Source organism: Tripterygium wilfordii, chromosome 5 (assembly GCF_013401445.1).
Source record: "Tripterygium wilfordii isolate XIE 37 chromosome 5, ASM1340144v1, whole genome shotgun sequence".
NCBI lineage: Eukaryota > Viridiplantae > Streptophyta > Magnoliopsida > Celastrales > Celastraceae > Tripterygium > Tripterygium wilfordii.
The window spans coordinates 1,465,416-1,485,937 of record NC_052236.1 but is presented as its reverse complement, the minus strand read 5'-3'; the positions used below and the strand labels follow the sequence as shown (position 1 = coordinate 1,485,937).

At 36.2% G+C, this 20,522-nt stretch overlaps 2 protein-coding genes across 2 annotated transcripts; both read left to right on the top strand.

Moving 5' to 3' along the window:
• Window positions 1–112: 112 nt before the first annotated feature.
• On the top strand, window positions 113–6,865 carry LOC119998264 (protein HEAT INTOLERANT 4-like). The gene is made up of 14 exons (XM_038845548.1): window positions 113–428; window positions 1,012–1,050; window positions 1,155–1,208; window positions 1,358–1,424; window positions 1,698–1,756; window positions 1,930–2,054; window positions 2,167–2,226; window positions 3,655–3,713; window positions 3,971–4,050; window positions 4,310–4,348; window positions 4,865–4,927; window positions 5,022–5,069; window positions 5,154–5,291; window positions 6,493–6,865. The coding sequence occupies exons 1-14, from the start codon at window positions 270–272 to the stop codon at window positions 6,583–6,585; spliced, it is 1,083 nt and encodes a 360-aa protein (XP_038701476.1). The 5' UTR covers window positions 113–269; the 3' UTR covers window positions 6,586–6,865.
• Window positions 6,866–8,668: 1,803 nt separating this feature from the next.
• Window positions 8,669–19,279, top strand: LOC119998394 (protein ACTIVITY OF BC1 COMPLEX KINASE 8, chloroplastic-like). Its single transcript, XM_038845713.1, has 20 exons — window positions 8,669–9,252; window positions 9,645–9,780; window positions 10,008–10,174; window positions 12,353–12,473; window positions 12,552–12,652; window positions 13,329–13,427; window positions 15,093–15,203; window positions 15,288–15,367; window positions 15,474–15,543; window positions 15,770–15,843; window positions 15,961–16,030; window positions 16,121–16,209; window positions 16,521–16,645; window positions 16,944–17,024; window positions 17,110–17,170; window positions 17,254–17,308; window positions 17,390–17,488; window positions 17,593–17,682; window positions 18,664–18,723; window positions 18,813–19,279. Exons 1-20 carry the CDS (start codon window positions 8,773–8,775, stop codon window positions 18,927–18,929), a joined length of 2,286 nt encoding a protein of 761 aa, XP_038701641.1. The 5' UTR covers window positions 8,669–8,772; the 3' UTR covers window positions 18,930–19,279.
• The last annotated feature ends 1,243 nt before the right edge of the window (window positions 19,280–20,522 follow it).

Genomic DNA, 20,522 nt, shown 5'->3' with positions numbered 1-20,522 from the left:
AATTTTAAAACTTTAATGACATAAACGATAATTCTAGAAACCCTATACCTCGCGTTTGACTCACGCTTTAAGCCCCTAACCCAAACTCAAAACTCAAACTCCAACATATAAAAAACCCACAACAGCCAAACAAAGCTCTCCCTCTCTGTCTAGCTTCTTCTTCTGTTCTCCACAACGCGCCCTCTCCCAAATTCAAATCCCGATCCACCGCTTTCGATTTCAACTCTGAATTTTCTTCTCTGAGAACTGTTTCTCTCTATCTAGAAACAATGAGGAAAGGAGCTAAGAGGAAGACAAGAGAGACAAAATCGTCATCGTCGTCGCAAGAGAACCACGAAGAAACCATAAAAGCCACTTCTCGAGCCAAGCGGGTCAAGGCCTCCAAGCCCGAGACCGAGCCTGAGTACTTTGAAGATAAGCGGAACTTGGTAGCGCTTGCTAATTTTTGAGTTTTATTCTTTTATTGCTTTGTTTTGTGTTCCGTGCTTCTCTATGTTTGATTACATATGGTATGGCTTGGTTAGGTCTATGATTGAGTTCGAAATTGGATGTGTAGAACGATTGAATTCTTCAGTTAGTGTTTTAGGTTCGCTGCATGGACAGAATTGATTGATTTTGGTTTATGGTTGTGAGTAATTTTGGTTAAGCAGATAAATTTTTTTGTTCGGTTTTGAAGAATCGAGAAATTTAATGTCGGTGTGTTTTATGTTGAGCTCCCCTTTTGTAATTGAATCATCTGCGGACGAAGTTTTAGTTGCAAGTCCTGCTAGCATTATTGTTGCGAGTTTCGCATCTAAAATTGTGGCAAGGACCATGAATTTTTTATGTGTCTCCCACCCCCAGTGAAGGTTCCCTATGATATATCATGCTAGTGCCGCACAACATTTCTTTCAGAATGGAACATGCTGCATAAGTCTGTATATGCCTGTGTTCTTATATGGTTGAAGCCCTTTTTTAATATTGGAATTATGTATTTGTTTTGCTTACCTGGACCGTGTTTATGTTATGTAGGAAGATTTATGGAAGGAAGTATTTCCTGTTGGGACAGAGGTTTGATTTGAATTTAAGTCTTATTCATTCTAAAGATGTTGTTGCTCTTGTTGGCAGTTATGTTGCATAATTCTGTTGCTTATTTTTATTATACTTTGTGCCAGTGGGATCAATTGGACTCAGTTTATCAGTTCAATTGGAACTTCAAGAATTTGGAAGTAAGTTGTTGGATCATATTCCTATCTGATTTCTAATCGAAGGGTTTTACTCCTCACTTCTTATTCACCGTAACTAAATTTTTTGGTTCACTTGCGCTAATTGAACTAGTAAGTAGGAAGTGCTAACTTACCATTCTTATTGAGGTCAGGATGAATTTGAAAAAGAGAAGGGGAAGCTACGTGGGAAGAAAGTTTATCTATTTGGTTGTACAGAGCGTAAGTTATTTAAAAACCTGAATTTGTACTTCTCTTTTGATGCTTAGAAAATTCTGGAATCCACAAGCCATATGAAAAAGGATTTTGGCATGGAATTATATGTTTGTTGCCCTTCAGTTTCCTTTAAGCAATATTATCATAAACTTCTTTTCAAAATTTCACTTGTATGATTTTTGACTTATGGTTCTTAACAAAGCATTTAAGACATGTCTTCCTCTTCTTTTGCGCTGGATTTTTTTAGATATATATTAACGTGGTTGCTTGTTCATACAGCTCAATTAGTCCATTTCAAGGGTGAAAGCAAAGTCGTATGCATACCTGTGGTGGTGGCTGTAAGTCTATTGAACAAGTTACATTTGCACACATTTTTTCAGTTGACTATCTGATTTTGAAGATGAAGATATTACTGTTTTAGTGTTGATTCGCAAGACTTGTGACAAACTGCCTGCTGTCGATCTTTTTCTATATGGGTGTGTATCATAGTGAATTTTTTCTTGTCTTGTAGGTTGTATCTCCTTTCCCCCCTTCAGATAAGATTGGTATTAACTCTGTTCAAAGAGAGGCTGAAGAAATAGTTCCGATGAAACAAATGAAAATGGACTGGGTTCCATACATTCCACTTGAAGACAGGTGCTAAACTTTGATTCCTTTGCTGGTGATTTTGAGCGAATCCCATGCATGCCATGTTTTTCCTTCCCAATATTTAAAGTGTTGATTATATTTGTATATCTATCTTCTGCAGAGACAGCCAAGTGGACAGACTGAAATCACAAATATTTATTCTGAGGTGTACTCAGAGAAGGTAATTTTTTGTTTCTTCTCTCTCTCGCTCTCTTTATCTATTTTCATTGAACCATACATATGAATGATATGATTGCATTTATAGGTTTCTGATGTAAATTCTGTAAGACAATGGGCTATTTGTAACTGTTCAATTATCAAGCATTTGTCTCTGCATAAAAAATGTACCGCTTTTATCTTTATCACCATGCTGGAGAATTCTTTGTACCCTTCCTTTTTTTGAACAATATTGGAGTGGGGACATTTAGTGACTTTATCAATTCTTTCCTAGATCTTGTCTCTCTTTTCTTTTTTTGACAACTGGCATATTAGGTCTGTTATTCAGAGATAAGTTAGCCATTGCTATATTTTATACTTTTACCTTGTGATATTAAGCATTTCTGGATGTGGTGCTGCTCTATGTAAATAACATGAGATGCTGGTAGCTTGATTTGTCATATTATCAATTCTAAACATCCTTAAGTGATGTGTTTTAGTACTGGATGAACCTTGAGCCCTTTTACTTAAATATTGAGTCAATTTACGCCAACCATAAAGGTAAAAGTAACCAGCTCACGTGCGCCAAGCTCTTGTAATTAAGGCGGTGCCGGGGAAGGAAACATGTCTGCAACTTGACTCTCGCTTAATGGTGAGGATGTTATCAGGAATCAAACCCGTGACCTTTAAGTTGTAGTAGAACAACTTTTCCAATTTCCATTAGGCCAAGTTCGTCCATGAGAGAATTTCTTTTTCATAAAATTTGTAATACTTACATATGCTTTGGCATAGTGGTGGACATGTTTGAATTGTAAGAACTGTGGGGTCGGGCCAAACTGCCAAAGTCAGAGTGATATTGCAACTGTTAACAGGTTCCCTATTTTGGGATCACCAGTGTTTGCCTAGAATGAAATACATGGTTTTTCATATTCAAAATTGCAGCCAAAGGACAAGCTTTCATGTATATCTAAAAGACTTTTTGTACATTATCCAGTTAGGGCATTGGATAACGTATTTAATTTTCCTGCAGAGAATGAATGTTTCTGTGTCGAAAATTGTTTGGTCAAAGGAAAAAAGGAGTTATGATTCCTTTGCCTTAGCTGATGGAAGCGTATGTGCAAGAGTGTAGTATGCATATACTTATTTGCTCTTGGTGTGTATGTATAAGCAGTATGAATTGTGTGTGCTTGTCCTTCTGTCTTTTTCATGGTATGCTGGGTTGTATAAGGGGGTTTGAATACATGCTTTAGCATTTCCAATTATAGCCTCTTTCTAAACATGACATGTATGTGATTATTTGTACATTTTTATCTTTGTCTTGCTTAAAGGTTAGTATTGAATGAAGTCTCCTTTTTAATTAATGAGTCTTTTTGCATTAATAATTATTTTGATGTGCATATCTGAGTTGGTGTGCTTTATTATGGTTTTCTTATGCATATGATTGCTTCTGCAGGACTGCTCTGAAACATTTGAAGATAGATCGGCTTAAGAAATATGAGTACTGCCTGCCTTGTGAGTTTCAAAGATATTCCCTGATGTTCCTATTGTTGAATTTCACGTTGAATTTTAACATAAATAATCTGACATTTTAAATTTTAGGTTATTCCTTTTCATTCTAAAAAATTATTGGACGATATTGGTGATTTGGGGCAATGCTCAAATTTGAACTCTTTTTTTTTGCTTGTTTTGTGGTGCAAAGTGATATAATTTCACTAGCTATGTGAATATAGAACTTTGCTGGTTGTGTGATGTGACTCCTATTTCGACAGATTTCTACCAACCGCTTAAGGAAGATGAGCTTGAACAGAGCACTGAGGTTCAAATAATTTTTCCAGCTGAGCCGAAACCGGTAAGAGTATGTTTTGTGATGAGAGAAAAAAAAAATCACGGATACCAATTTATTTGAACGAATGCTAAATTGCAGTGACTTCTGAAATTCGAATTTTGTGCTAAACTTGCACTGGCTTCAGTGAGTCAATTTTGTTCTAAAAACTTGCTCTGGCTTCAGAAATTCAAATTTGGTTGTTAAGGTCTGGTTGCCAAATTTTCACAAGTGTAACTGAGGCGGCCAGCGGATATTAAATTGACTGTCTTTTGGGTCTTTGCAGGTTTTCTGTGAGTTTGATTGGGAGTTAGATGAACTTGAGGTACAGAGAAGTCCTTTTTCTAAAGTTAATATGCTTGTATGACCTTTGGATGAATTCGTGTGCAATGGTTAAGCGATGCGAATCAGTAATTTGTTTGATCTTTCTGCATGCTGTTTATAAATTTTAAGCTAGGTATTGCCTCTTGGTATTATGCTAGAGCTAGTTTGGTGTAGGAAACTATTATTCGATTTTCTTAGCTACTTTTGGAGAGTCTCTTTCATCTCTGAGAACTGTCAGAAAAGGTAGCCTTCTGTTGACAGTAATGTATCTTGACTCTTTATTGTTGCTGCTACTGTTGTCAGAACGGTTTCGACCATTAGATGGTCTTTTGTGCTCAAGATGGCTGTCAGCTGAACATCCTTTTGTTTGCTGACATGGCTCATCATATTATTTTGTAATCATTCAAAATCTATTGTTGTTGCTTCGATTAAGTGTTGTGGAACAGATTCAGTTTCCCATCTTTTACTTTGTCAAACTATACTCCTTGGTACTAAAAATGTCTCTGTTAATTTGTAGGAGTTCACTGATAATCTTATCAAGGAGGAGGAATTGTCTGAAGATCAGAAAGATGCTTTTAAGGTGACGTTTAATGGAAACCTTTATGTAATTCGGGAAATTTGATTTTGCCATATTTTCAAAATGTTAAATGAACTCGCTCCTTTTCTTTTGTCAGGATTTTGTCAAAGAGAAAATTCGTGAAGCAAAGAAAGCAAATCGAGAGGTATTTTAGTGGTTATATATATGTTTGTTTGAATGCAAAAGCTTGGGTATTTTGAGCAGTTTTATTAATATCCAGTTTTTGCAGGCAAAAGAGGCCAGGAAGAAAGCCCTTCAAGAAATGAGTCAGGAAACTAAGACTGCATATGAAAATATGAGTTTTTACAAGTTCTATCCTGTATCTGACAAAGATTCACCTGATGCACCTGATGTATCAAAAGTTCAGGTATTGTTTTGGATGCATTAATCTTGGGCATGTCTTTACCTCTTATGTGGAAATCATTTTCTGTTTAATCTTTGGTTTGATACATATAGTATTGGCGCAAAGTGCTAATTTTGACCTGCTAGTACTTAACTTTCTGGATAGAAGTTCAATTTGTATCGCTCATTCGCTTGGCATTTGAATTTTTCTGCATGCTGTTGTATATTCACGCTTTTAGAGCATTTCAGATGTTTGCATGCCAATATTTGATTATTTGTTACTACATTGGTCTAGTTTGTTGGTTTTTTTGAATTTTGAAGTTATGGATAGTAAAATAGACTTAAATCAATTAGATTTGATGTCAAAGCTCCAATGAATTTAGTTGGCTTGTCTTGGTTGTAATGAGATGAATAGTTTTGATACTTGATGCTTCGTAGTATGGATCAAAGATGTTGGTTGCTATTTTGACTCTTCTAGTATCTGAATGATAAATGCTTGAAAACGGTTAATTTTATTTTAAGCACCTCTATTGAACTAGTTGATTTGTCTCGCCTTTTTGTTGTGGTTCGTAGTTTAGCTGAAAGCCCATTTTATAAAAAGAATATTCCCTGTAGTAATTTAGCAAAGTTGTGTTAATTCTCAATGTTTCTTTGTTTTTTTTTTTTACTTGAGTGATCCATAACAGATTGAGCAAGTTAGCATGGCAACACATTCTTTGCGAACATTTTAAAGTATTTTCCATAGCGAAACTCCTTCCACTTTTCTTAGTTTTCGTGATCTGAATATGGTTGAGTCGAGATATCATTTCTAGTTTGTATCTTCTTATAGTAGGGCACTCACTTTTTCTCTCATGATTCTAAGTAATGGCGATTCCATTACGTATTTGGGTTACCAAAGACTGATGAGAACGGGAATCACATTGCGATACTTGCTAACCAAATGCAATGTGGGATTTTGCAATTTTAGGCACTTTAAACAGTTAGGACTGTGGCAAGAGAATTAGGCTTGTAGTAACTGGAACATCTTGTATGATGCACTCTTATAGAGTTTCAGTGCCATTCCAGATAACTCTCTCGTTCTCTCAATTGCAACTCCCATGATGATTAGTAACAAAATTTTATTATTGGATTGGAGTATCCTGTAATAGATACCATAAAGAAGAATAATTTTTGCAATGGTAGGGGATGTTTTTGCTATTTGCTGATTTTTTTTTTCTTGTTTGCAGTCACCTTATATAAACAGGTACTATGGGAAGGCTAAAGAGGTCCTGCCCCCCATCTGTGAGAAAGATGCAAACTTACTTTTTCGTAAGATTTAGATGAACTCATTGCTGCTTTAATTGCCCGATAGTACTTGTAAAATACAACGTTGAGGTTCTTTTTTTTTTTCTTTTTTTTTCTAAAATAAATTTGTCCGTGAGCTTCAGGTGCTTAAAGTATCCTGTGGCTCGAATTGGTCCCTGTACCCTTCCTCTCTTCATTCTCTTGAGAAACTTGTGTTCTTATCAAAGAACCTGAAATTTTGTATGACCAGTTCAATTGAGAGCAAATGAACCTGGAATTTCTTAAAGTTATATTTTGTGGTATCTTCACCCCTCATTTTAATAATCTCATCCCCCATTCTCCAATCATCGGTTTGTATTTTTTATATTATTTTATGTTTGATTTGATATTTAATTTTTTTGATTTACGTGCGATTTGACATTAGATTCACATTCTCATAAGTGGTTTCTCACCCCTTATAATTAGTTTTCTCACCCAACAATTAAATAAAGTAATTTATTATATCATATCAAAGTAAATTGATGGGTATATTTAATGTATGTTGCAAATTGTTAATGGTATAGAGTGACGTATTCGTTTGCAGAATCATACTTATATCTCAACAAGTGATACCAGTCCAAATTTGTGAGTTTCATTATAGCCAAAAGCTATATCTGCACAAGCAGTGGCAGTTCACTTGGTTTTTAAAACTTGTACTAGTAACAAGCAAGATAATTATTATAAGCAAGATGACCATACCGACATATCCCCACTTGTTAAGCCCCACGTAGATATGATATACATACATTTGCATATCAAGCAAGGTACAATTGTATTTTAAACATGTTTGATGTGTATTGATTTAATGGCATATGGACAATAATGCATGAGTTATTAGGGTACGACAATAATGCATGGACCAACGTTCGACAAAACTTGATTGATGAGTTAAGAATATTTTGGGGTGAGTATGTTGACCTATTTGGTAGTTATGAGCATGCATTTTTCTATCCATAGCTCACTACATTTTTTGAAACAGATAGACCAACACCACTTGAGAATTGGATGTCAATGTCAGATATGAGTCACTTGATTGCTTTTAAGTACAATGTGATGTTACACCTTCTTAGTTATGAACAGTGCTTGACTTTTTTACCCATACATTCTATACCTCCATCTCGACATGAACGTATAACTATCGCAATGAGATTTGTAAAAGGTAATCACTTCGTTCAGTTGGCATAGACAGATGATTACCCAATGCCTCCTATTATGATTAAGTGATTTAGATATAGGTATGATTCTGCAAATGAATGGGTCACTCCATACAATGAACAACTTGCAGCATATATTAAATGTATCTGTCAATCTACTTTGATGTGATATAATAAGTTACTTTATTTAATTGTTGAGGGTGGGAAAACTAATTATAGGGGGTGAGAAAATCAATTATGAGGATGTGAATCAATGTCAAATCGCATGTAAATCAAAAGAATTAAATATCAAATCAAACATAAAATAATATAAAAAATACAAACCAATGATTGAGGGATGAAGTTACTAAAATGGAGGGGTGAGAATACCACTACTCTACAATTATATGTAAGAGGTAATTGCTTTTTTGGTACTCTTTTTTTTTCCTTACCATTTGAATGATTCTGGGTATTATCACTTAATATTAGGGATGTCAATTTATCCCCACCCCGCCCCGCCCCGTCTTGACCTACGAGGATTTTCCCCGATCCAAGACTTATGCGGGGCGGAGACGGGTATGTCTCCTGCCCCTCCGCCCCTAACCCGTCTCGTACCCACCCCGCAATACATGTCTACTTAACGTTACACTCTTGCATTAATTAGGGATTAAATACAAGTCATTTTTAGAGGTTTCAAACATAATTCTATGCGGTGTCGTAATTGGAAAAAGCGTCCAAAAAATTCCAAGAAGACGAAACGTATATTTTGTGGCCTAGATGAATCGCGGGACTCCTCGTCCAATCAGAACCTCGAGATATCTCAACACTCATCTTCATTCTTGCCACGTGTCCCTCATATCTCCACTTCTTCCCTACACCTCTGCTGCTTTTATTTATTTCCTTAATTTTTAAGTTTTTTTTTTAATTTTTCTTTTTTTTTTCATTGTCGTCTTCTTCTCTAGTACTTCCAAGTCGCAGACCACAAACTCACTCAACTTCTCTTTCACAAAAGCCATGAAAAATTGTGGCTGACCGAAGTATCCTCCTCTCATGGCTTCTACTCTTCCTTTACCGCAATTCACATTCCTCTTTTCGCAAACCACTTCCAGAAGACGACGTGTCTCTCTTTCTACTACCTCGCACTCCATACTCCATTTAGCTACAGTTGACAGTAGATTTCGCAGCCTCGCGCTTAGAACTAGGGTTAAAGCTCTGAAAGAAGATGGAGCGGTTGAATTAGCTGAAAAGGTTAATTCTATTGAATTCAGTGGCAATGGTGCTGCGGCTTATGGTAGTCGTAGTGATTACGGATATAATGGATCGGTTTTGGGAAAGGAAGTTGTGGAGAGCGGAAACGGAGTCAGTAATGGTAGCTTGGTGAAGTATGTAAATGGAAACGGTGTTCCGGCGGAGGTGGTGGTTGGGAAGGTTGAAGCTCCGGAGGCGAAGGAGGAAAAGAGAAAGAAGAAGGTTGAGGAGATTGGAAAAGAGGACGCGTGGTTTAAGCAGAAAAGCCAGGAACAGGTTCAGGTATATATGATTGTGTGCATCTCAGTTTGGTTATATTCTCTGAGATTAATGCTCATTTTGGCATCAACGCCTAGCTCAAAGTGCCAGTATGAAATTTGAAACTGAATTTAAGTTTTGATTACGACTGATATAATATGGTTGAAGGAATTATTTGAAGTTGATTCTGAAAGTATTTTGCACTTAAATGAATCTACTATGAAATTTCCAATTCTAACTAAAATGCAGTGTTTGTTATCTCTCTAAGTTTGATATTATGGAGAAGTATGAGTCTCCTCTTAGGGAAAATTAATTTATTTTTATTATGATAGAAAGCTGTCCAAAGGGATAGTTAAGGGTTACATGATGAGGTCGGTCAGCTTAAAAACTTCTCTTGGAAATATGTGGTCTTGCAGGTTTCTGTTGCCCCTGGGGGCCGTTGGAGTAAATTCAAAAACTATTCAAGAATACAAAGAACCTTCGAAATATGGGGTTCTATATTAACATTTATCTTTAAGGCTTGGTTGAACAACCAGAAATTCTCATATCGAGGTCAGTTCTTGTGGTGGGACTTCCATTCTTCTTGGTCAGTTATTATAGTAGACTGGAACATCCAAAAAATTGGGGTTTTGGTAATTTTCATGAGTTGGTTTTGCTTTTCCTGCATACTTTTAGTTTTCTAGTCTCATAGCAACTCTGCTTTCTTAAAGATGCTTCCATAACAATTTTATGTTAGCATTTCCTTCGCAAGAGCTTAGATGCCTTTTCTTAATCTACAGGAGGAATGACAGAGGAGAAGAAAGTCTTAAGGCGAAAGGCCCTTGCCAAGTGGTTAAAGGAAACTATATTGAGATTAGGTCCTACATTTATCAAAATTGGGCAGCAGTTCTCTACGCGAGTAGACATTCTTGCTCAAGAATATGTTGATCAGTTGTCTGAACTTCAGGTATAACACTTCTTTTAACTTTAAATCTTGACAGCGGAGGTTGAACAACATTGCTTTCATTTGTTTTTGTCTGATATTGACTATTTTACGGATTATATCATTTCCACAATGATGTATGGTTCTGAGTGTTGGCCTATTAAGATACAACAAATCCAGAAGATGTATGTGGTAGAAATGCGAATGTTTCGTTGGATGTATGGCCACACAAGGGCAGAAAGTATAAGAAATGAGATTATAGGAGTGGCATCAATTGAAGATCAGTTGTTAGAAAACTGTGTAAGATGGTATGGGTAGGTACAACTTAGACATGGCGGTGTGAATGTGAGAAGAATTAGGAGAATTTGTGTAGGAGAGAGTAGGAAGCAAAGAGGAAAATCGAAAAAGACATGACTTGAAGTCGTAAAAGATTGGATTCAATGGAAGTTGATGAAAGTATGATCATAGCTAGAAATGAATAACATAATCGGATACACGTAGTGTATTCCCGTTGATTTTCTCGTAGACTCATGTACCCCAACCCCAAACTTTTGGATAAAGGCTCGGATGATGAGGATGATCATTTCTTTGAATCCATAAATTTCCTTATGTAGGGTTCGGTAGATAATGCTGTTTTACTCGATTAGGTTTATAGTGGACTATCTGCTTGCTATGTTTCACATTCTCGATGTTTATCCTTATTCCAAAGTGCCATTTGTGATGCTTGTTTTGGAAAAAAAATTGTTTAACTTCTCGTGCTTTTGTTGAATGTTCTAAAATGATTTTTTTCGGGTGTCCTATATCTTTTGGAACACTGAAGTGACATAAACAACAACCAAAAATAAAATTATGTCCGTCCCCCTACAAGAAACACTAACATACTGCAGAGGAAGATCGCCATGGTAATGGAAGCTTCTCCTGCAACCCAAGAGTTGGAACTTGGGGAGATTCAAACCTAAGACCTCCGAGTTTATGGATGGTTCCTTCCCTTCTCTTATCATTGGGCTATGGGCTACCCTTTTAGGGTCATCAATAATCGTCAAAGCCGTTGTCCCAAACATTCATCAGAGAATATATTTGAATCCACTTGGATCTTCCTTGGGCATTTGTTCCTATATAGAGCTAGTAAAATCCTAGATACGAGGTACGAGAGAGGAAATAGGATTGTATTTTATTACCTAGTCTAAAAACCCCTAAGATATGAAAATACATATATTCTCTCAGATACTAATAGGGGTAACTAAGTAATTAACTATAACAACTCTGACAGAGCTATACTTCTACAAAACCTATAGCCCTCTTCTCTCTGACCCTAGAAATGAAGACAGGTAATCAATTATCCATAGAAATAAAAGTGCAGGATGACATACTGGTATATACCTAAGTTGTTTTTGTAGCTCTGTGTTGGCCATGCTGATATCCTTTATACTGTCTCTTACATGGGTGCAGTGGTGTATAGGATTGAGAAATGCAAATCAAGAATACTAAAAAGAGAAGAAGGAGACCAAAAATGACGTGGATGAAAGTAATAAGAAAATAGACATGGAGTTAAAGGAGTAGGCAAGAGTGTGGCTTTGTATAGGCACGAATGGTGAAGGAGAATATATTCGATGAATTCTCACTTACTTCTCATATGAATTCATGCACTCAACCCAACAATGTTTGGGAGAAAAGCCTTGATGATGATGTACGAACTACTATGATAATAACCTCTGATATTTTGTGGTCAGGTGAATATTAGCTTATAAATACATCAAAGCTGCTGAAAATAAAAATTTTTATTTCAATTTGTCGTACATTCATTCTGCAAATTTTGGAAAATGGTGGAAATTCCCTATTTAAAGGGGTGAAAGAACGATGCCTACTTCTTGATGCTTGATGGTTTCAGTTCGCATTTTGTTTTCACAAGATGTATGTTTATATTCTAACGTTTTGGCTCCTTGCAACTTATAGCATGCACATGTGGCAGGCACAATAATTCAATTGAATTTGTGCCTCAGAAATTACTTTTGAATTTACAATCTAGACATATATTGCTTTCCCATCATCTCACGGGTTATCTTGCTGATAATGAGCCTAACCTTGTCTATAATGGGGTTCTTAAATCTCCTGAAAAGCATCTTCATCAGCTGTTATTATCTAATTGTATCTTCTGGATTGGAGATTCACAAGGGCAGGACTGATCTTTTTTGTCTTACACAGGATCAAGTTCCTCCCTTCCCGTCTGAGACATCCATATCAATAGTTGAGGAGGAGCTCGGAGCTCCCCTATGTGATATATTTGATCGTTTTGACTATGAGCCAATAGCTGCCGCTAGTCTTGGTAGTCTTAGATTCAATGACCTTTTGCATGGATATTATAGCTTGCAGAAGATATTAAATCAGTAATTTCGTTTTACAGGTCAGGTCCACCGAGCAAGACTTAAGGGGCAAGAAGTTGTGGTTAAAGTTCAAAGGCCGGGATTAAAGGATCTTTTTGATATTGATTTGAAAAACCTTAGGGTAAGTTTACATATTAGGATTAGATTCTTTGGTATTGTGCCTATGCTTAGTCCTCTCATGAGGTTGTCAATTATATTCTCGTTATGTCTAACAACCTTTGTCCTTTCTATCTTCATACAGTTTCATTTACTAGTTCCTGTCCGGTGCCTGAGATTCGTTGCATATTCCTTTCGAGTTGATCTAATATTTTAAAAATCTATCTTAATTATATCCCTTTTCTCTTTTGGATTGAAAAAATAACCCAAAAGAGCAGTTGCTTATATATTTTTCCCATGATATGTCAATATTTCAAAATTTTCCTATTCATCATTTTAATTTTTTAATTAATAAGTGTGTCATTGCAGTTTCAGTTACTGTTCAGACCCCATTTCATGTTTCAGAAGAAACTGGTTTAGACAACTCTTCTTTACTGTGTTGGGGTGGTTTTTGATGTGATGACTTGTTTGTCATCCATAGAATTATTTTTCTCAATTGTTTTGATTCCTTGTTTTGTATATTTATCAAGTGGTTATTAATTGCCCGACTTTAGTTCATTCTCTGAAACATGATATTCTTTTTGTAATTATCATACTGCTGAAAAGTATTTTGTTCCAAAAGATATCTGAGAGGCGCATTTTTGGAAGCGGCTTAGATCCTAGCATTTTTGACACACCAATTATTGTTTTTTTTTTTCCAGGTAATAGCGGAATATCTTCAAAAAATTGACCCAAAGTCGGATGGTGCGAAGAGAGATTGGGTTGCCATTTATGATGAATGTGCAAGTGTTCTATACCAGGTAATGCCATTTCTTTTGACTGACTTGTGAGTCGTGATTGTGATCACTCATTCAAAGTACATGCTACACTTTCACTTTAACGACATAGGTCAAAAGCTCTACTATACACAGTGATCACCAAATCCTTCATATGAGTTCATTCCTCCTTTTTTTCCCATTTTTTTTTCTGTTTTTTATTCCTCTAATGCTGCCCATAAAGATGACTCTGAGGAAGAGGAACATAAGATTGGCTATAAGGTCAACAATGCTTCTTAAAGTCAACATATTTTGGTTTATTGCTTCTATCACTCGTTCGCCTGTAGAATTTAATGTCTATGTATTTATTATATTCCTCATGCCTAGCTATTGCAAGTATCTCCTCTCGCTCTCCTTAGTTAGCCTATTATGTGCTTACCTACCAACATCGTTTCGTTTACCTATTCCTCTAGGGTAGTGCAAACCAACAATCAATCATTTCCAAGATCTAAAATTAACTAGTCAATTAACACCAAACTGCTGTTGTTTGGAATGTATCTAGCATTTAGTCATTCAAGCTGCTAGCCAAGCATGATCATTGACAACTTTTGACATCTACAATTTTGTGGAAAATCGTACACCTGGGAATTGTCTTGTTGTCTTGTAGTTTGACATTAGTTTAAAAAGAACCACAAAATCTTAATACCAAATATTGGGTTAGTTACACACATCTGAAGTGAAAACCTAGTTGGAGTCCACTATGTGTATTCTCTTTCTCCATTCTATTCAATTTAAGGGGACACTTTCCTCTGATCCTTTCACAATGAATTGAGTCTTTTTCAATGCTCATACTTTTCAAAATTCTTCTACATGGAGTTGCTCACCTTCTTAATAAGTTATAAGAAGGCTGAAAAAGATGGCACTAGCTAACTGCAGCCCAAAGAAACAAGAGGCCACGATATATAGAATGTACAGAATGGAAGAGTTCAGTGAGCAAAAGAAAAGGATCACATCTAGCCAACTATATTTAGGATATCTAGAACATTGTGACAATTGGAGAGCCAAAATTTAGTGTCGGAGATTCATTTTGTGTGATTGGGTCTATGTCTACTTTGTGAGAGACAAAAAACCAAATTCTGCTATTTCTTTCAGACCAAATTACCCGGCAGGTGATCATAGGGCTTTTCTGAACTATGTTTGTCTTTGTTTTTCTTCCTCAAAAGCGAGCCTCAGGCTACCTACCAATCCTGAAGCAGGATCTGTGCTCATAACGCCCAGCATTACCAATTAGTTTCCAAATTGTCTACCAAATGTTTCTGGTCCAGTTGCAACTAAGAGGAGTATGTCTGACAGATCCTGCTTCCCTTTTACACGAACAGCACCTGTTGGTAGTAGAAAAGCTCATTTCTGTGAGTTGAAGAAAAAAAAAGAGGAGACTATTGAGGGTATTCTACCTTTCCAAGTCCTCTGGCAAGGAAAATTAGGACTGCCTGGGTGATGATTGTGCATGATCAACTCACAATAATAGGATTGAACAGTATAACTGTTGTTTTTGGATGAGGTCCAGCATAAACTATACAAGACTCAGTATTTTCCAATGATTGTTGCTTTACTTGAAACTTTTATGCCTAATGAATACTACATGAATCTCTTTTAAACAATTCTTGACTTATTTGTTTGTAATAACAATAGTGCAAGTAAAATTTTCAGGAGATTGACTATACCAAGGAAGCTGAAAATGCGGAACTATTTTCAAGTAATTTCAAAGGCATGGAATATGTAAAAGTCCCAACAATATTTTGGGAATACACAACACCCCAGGTCTACCATAATATCAATATAAAATTTGTTTATTTGAATAATTCGTGTTGTTTGAATAATTATGCATCATGTAATGTCATGTAGGTTCTAACAATGGAGTATGTCCCTGGGATCAAAATAAATCGGATACAAGCTTTAGATGAGTTGGGTGTTGATCGCCAAAGGTAAAAGCTACCTTCTTGCTGGTCACCCTAGTGAAAATCATCTTGATATGTGACCTCCTTATCACTTGCATTGCAATTATTATGATCCTTTCGTTGTTTTTGTCAGGTTAGGTCGATATGCGGTTGAATCTTATTTGGAACAAATTCTGTCTCATGGATTCTTCCACGCTGACCCTGTGAGTGTTTATTATCACTCTTCCTTTGTCTTCCTTTGGTTGGATATCAGTTGAGCGGCTCTGAGAGAGGCTGGTGGGGGTCTTCTCTGGAGCTAGTGCTGATACTTTGAGGGATATATACTTGCATTACATATAGGAAGTTTTTCTTATGCTTCATTACTTGGCTTCTCAATTCCCTCACCTTTGTATAACGAGAGCCTTTTTATTATTAAATCTTTCTCTGTAGCATCCTGGAAATATTGCTGTCGATGATGTCAATGGTGGACGGTTGATCTTTTATGACTTTGGAATGATGGGAAGGTAAGGTATTTAAAAGACATTTTTTGCTGGCTAAATATTCCCAATAGTATGATAAATATTCTTTTTTATGCTGTCACGGTCCCTTTAAAATAGTTGTTCTTGTTTGACATCATGCAGTATCAGTTCAAACATACGAGAAGGTTTGATTGAAGTCTTCTATGGAATTTATGAGAAGAACCCAGATAAGGTAGCTTTAACCTTAATGTTAGGCTGTGAGATTGGTAGTGGTTCTCATAGTATGCTGTGATGACCCCCATAAACTTTTACCTTAGTGCAGGTTCTTCAAGCAATGATTCAAATGGGTGTCCTTGTGCCCACTGGAGATATGACAGCTGTCCGACGGACAGCACAGTTTTTCCTTAACAGGTGCTTTTGGTGATGAATGCTCGGGTTTGTTTCTTTTCTGTTGTTTTTCGTTGTATCTGACTTCAGTATCTGAAGCTTACAGTAATTGATAAATATCTAAGGTTCTGACTTGAACCTCTATGTATGTCCAAATGGAGATTTATATTTGTTTCTTTTATTTCATAAGTCAATGTCCAAGTTTACATGGTGAAGAATAGAGCATATTATGTTCATTGATTAGTGATGCCAATGTATACAAATTCATAACTGAAATGAATTTCGTTTCTTCGAACAATTCCAAGAACTTGGGTCTTATATTGAAACTTCTACAGTTTTGAAGAGCGTCTTGTGGCACAAAGAAAAGAAAGGGAGATGGCCAAGGCAGAACTTGGGTTCAAAAAGCCATTGACGAAGGAGGAAAAGATTGAGAAAAAGAAGCAACGACTGGCTGCAATCGGTTAGTCACTTGGTTTAATTTTATTTAGGTGTTTTACTCTTCTTGAGGAGATTCACAAATTTTGCTGGAGATTTCTGGTTTTTTATTCACATGCATAGTATTCTACTTTTTGGCATAATAATTATAATTTTTGAACGAAAAGTGAGAATTTCATATTCTATTGGTCTATTATAGTTTCAAATCAATTGGTTGTCCGCATTCTCTACCTTGGATAAACTGGGTTCTCCTGATTTGCCTTGCATTTGTTCATCGAAAAATGGGATTCTTGCTATTCACAGTTCTGGCATTCTCTTATCAGGTGAGGATTTACTAGCCATTGCAGCTGATCAACCCTTCCGTTTTCCGGCCACATTTACATTTGTTGTTAGATCATTTTCAGGTATTGTAATTAATTTCTTGCAGAAAGTTTGGTTCCTTGTGTTTGCTCATATTGTCCTTAAAGTGGCCACTTATGTTATCTGCAGTATTGGATGGCATTGGCAAGGGCCTTGATCCTCGTTTTGACATTACTGAGATTGCCAAACCGTGAGTGACTATAATTTTTTCTAGGCTTTGTTTGTGATATGTTTTTCAATATCTGAAATCTCTTTTGTGCTAAAACCCCACAGCTATGCATTGGAACTGCTAAAATTTCGGGAAGTTGGAGTTGAAGTAATATTGAAGGTAGATACCATAGTGCCTATTTTGTGTTATTTACGTAGTTACATCGTAATTCAATAAATATCAAATCCTATTATATTGCAGGACTTCAGAAAGAGATGGGATCGACAGTCCCGCACATTCTACAATTTATTTAGACAAGCTGACAGAGTTGAAAAGCTTGTTGAAATTATCCAACGATTGGTAGAGTTCCGCTTTTCAATTAGAATACCAAATTTTTGCATGGGATATTATTTCATCTGCTTCTAGATTGTTGTGACTTAAAGGCTCGGGACTCCGTCTTACAGGAGCAAGGTGATCTTAAGCTACGGGTTCGAACTTTGGAGTCTGAGAGGGCATTCCAGCGTGTTGCAACTGTTCAGAAGACAATAGGGAGTGTGAGTTAATTGAACCTCTTAAAGAAATTATTTCATTGATTTCTTATGCGTGGCTAAATTTTCTAGAATTGTAGGCTAGGTGCCATGATGATTATCTGGGATAGTAGTGGATGCTAGTTATTGAGGTGCCGTGTGATCTTTTAAGAACCGAAGTCCCACATTAGCTCTGAAGCTTTAGATAACATCTCCTGATATTATAAATTTCGCGGTACTCATATCGACGTTGCTTGGTTTCATTTTTAGATTAAGTTGGCACTAATGTCTAGTTTGATGCAAAAGTCAGGTGTATGCTGTCTCCCAGAGCTCAAGAATCAATATCCGTATCATTTACTGTAAACCACATTAATTGTTTAAATGGCTGAGTGCAATGAATACTAGTTCCAATACTTATCGGATTTTGCTGCATCATCTTTCACTGATGAACTGCAAATATAGTCTTATTGATGATAAACTCTGTAACTTTACATTGGGGGTGACCTCACTAGTGAATTACTAAGGTAAATAACGTGGAGTGTTTCTGTGTCACCATTGATTGGTATATGAGAGAGAAGGAAAGGAAGAGAAAGGCTGGGAAAAGAATAGGGAAATGGGGTGGGGAAAGGGGTTTCAATTTTTCTATAGAACAATTAAATTTAACTTCTACCCATAAGAGATGCTACACATGGCAATACGTGCTCGAAAGAGTTCATTGTCTGTGCCCTTTGCATGCACAGACATTTGACTCTATCGATGCATTTATCAGTGAACTTTTCTTGTTCACACGTCCAGCTGTGTCTCCTTTCGTTCAAGTTTTGGGAGTTGAAACATCTCATGCTTGTGGGTATGAGAGACAAACTCTCAAACCCATGTGAAAAGCTCTAGGTTTTGGATGATTAGTCCATTGTTAAGAGAGTGTATAACATAACAGAAAACATATCTAGACTACTACTCTATAGTCAGGAATCTACTCTATGCTTATCATTTTCCTTAACTGATTGACAGGCGGTAGCAGCCGGAAGCCTAGTAAACCTGGCAACAATTTTGTATCTAAACGCCATACGAGTAAGCTATTTACCGTTCTTGTTTTCTGCATGCATCTTAATTTCTTGTTGGTCCTGAGTTTTAATCATTGCTTTAATCTTGTGTTATAGGTACCAGCCACTGTAGCATATGTTTTTTGTGCATTCTTTAGTCTTCAAGTTCTCCTTGGCATTGTCAAGGTCAAGAAATTGGATCAAAGGGAAAGGCTGATTACAGGAACTGCTTAACCCAGTTGATACTGCGCTATGTACAGTTTGATTAAAAGAGGCTGTAAGCAACAACATCAGCAATGGAGGACAGTTTGTGGTCACCCACTATATGACTTTGACCTCCAATGTTTGACCTTCCCCTGACAGAAAATCACTGCCGTTCATCAAGCCAATCAGTAGCACAATCAAAGCAAACAAACAGAAAGGTATCCTTAAAAGATTTACAAAATTTTGATTATGCTATTTGAATATTTGAAATCACTTCTTATTGTAGATTGATCGCATTTGTGACTGTAAATCAGTCATCTGAACACATAATCTTCTTATTCCTTTGATATAATTTACCACATATTGTTTTTATCTTTATGAAAAACACTCAAAACTTCTAGTAAGTGACAAAACAGGAACAATAATGCTAGGGATCCCAACAGTTAGTGTCCCAGTTATCGTAGTTGATAAAATATATGCATAAGATTTTATGTGTATTATGTGAGACATGTGAAACCCACGAATTCATTTGGATTTTGTACATTAAACTTAACAGTTGGGATAATTGATAATAGAATTTGGGTAATACCAATTGGAACCATAGAATCAGTTCGGCAAGCTGCATAAATAAGAAGATTGGATTAAGATATTTCAATATGGTCTTTGGCAAATTCAAAAATAGGGATCAACGAGTGGTGATTTGGTTAACAATCGATTGGATTAGGCATATGTGTGTTCAAGATTCGATTCTAATGAGAAACAAATTTCTTAATAGTATTTAAAAAAAATTCAAAAATAGGAATATAATTAGTCTCCAACATTATCTTCTTATTCTATTTTAGCACAAAAATAATTCCTCCTTTTTGCATGAGAAATGCTCACATACATGCGGACGTAAAATTCCCCCAAACCAATCTCTCTGACACCAACCGCTCCACCAACGTCAATGTCCGAACAGCTCATCCAAGTCAAACCACTAGCTCCACTCAGACCTCTGGTGAGCCAATGCACCAAATCCACTAAATATATTTGACTATAATCAAGGTTTGGTATCTCTCAACATTTGAGCTTGAACAAAATTTGTTCTTCATCTTCGACTTTAATTTTTGGGATTTTGTCAATCTTCTTCTTAGGTTTGAAATCAAGATTTGGGTTGTAGTAAACGGATGCTTGGGGAGAGGTTATGGGTTGGATAATGCTTGAGACCCCAAAAAAATGACCTTAAAATACTCTCATTTAATGTTGGATTATTGGATATGAAGTGGGTCCTACGTGTGTGTTTTTAATTAATGACTATTTTAATACCGCATAAATTTGAGGGATTTTTGAAAGACTTTTGGAGATCAAATTTTGAGGGTCTAGTATTGTCTTTATGGATTCTAGCATTAAGGGAGATGAAATGAATATGAATATTCACAATAATAAATCGTAAGTTGAGGGTAGGAAAACTTATAGATGTATTCAGAGCCGATAATACTCGGAGGTCGGAAATAACATCCACAATATATAATAAAAAAATAAATATATCAAATAGAGGAGATTAGAGAAAACGAAAAGATATGAAGCATGTGAGTGGGACCAAAGTACCAAACCAAAGAGCGCATAATATAAGAGAATACAATT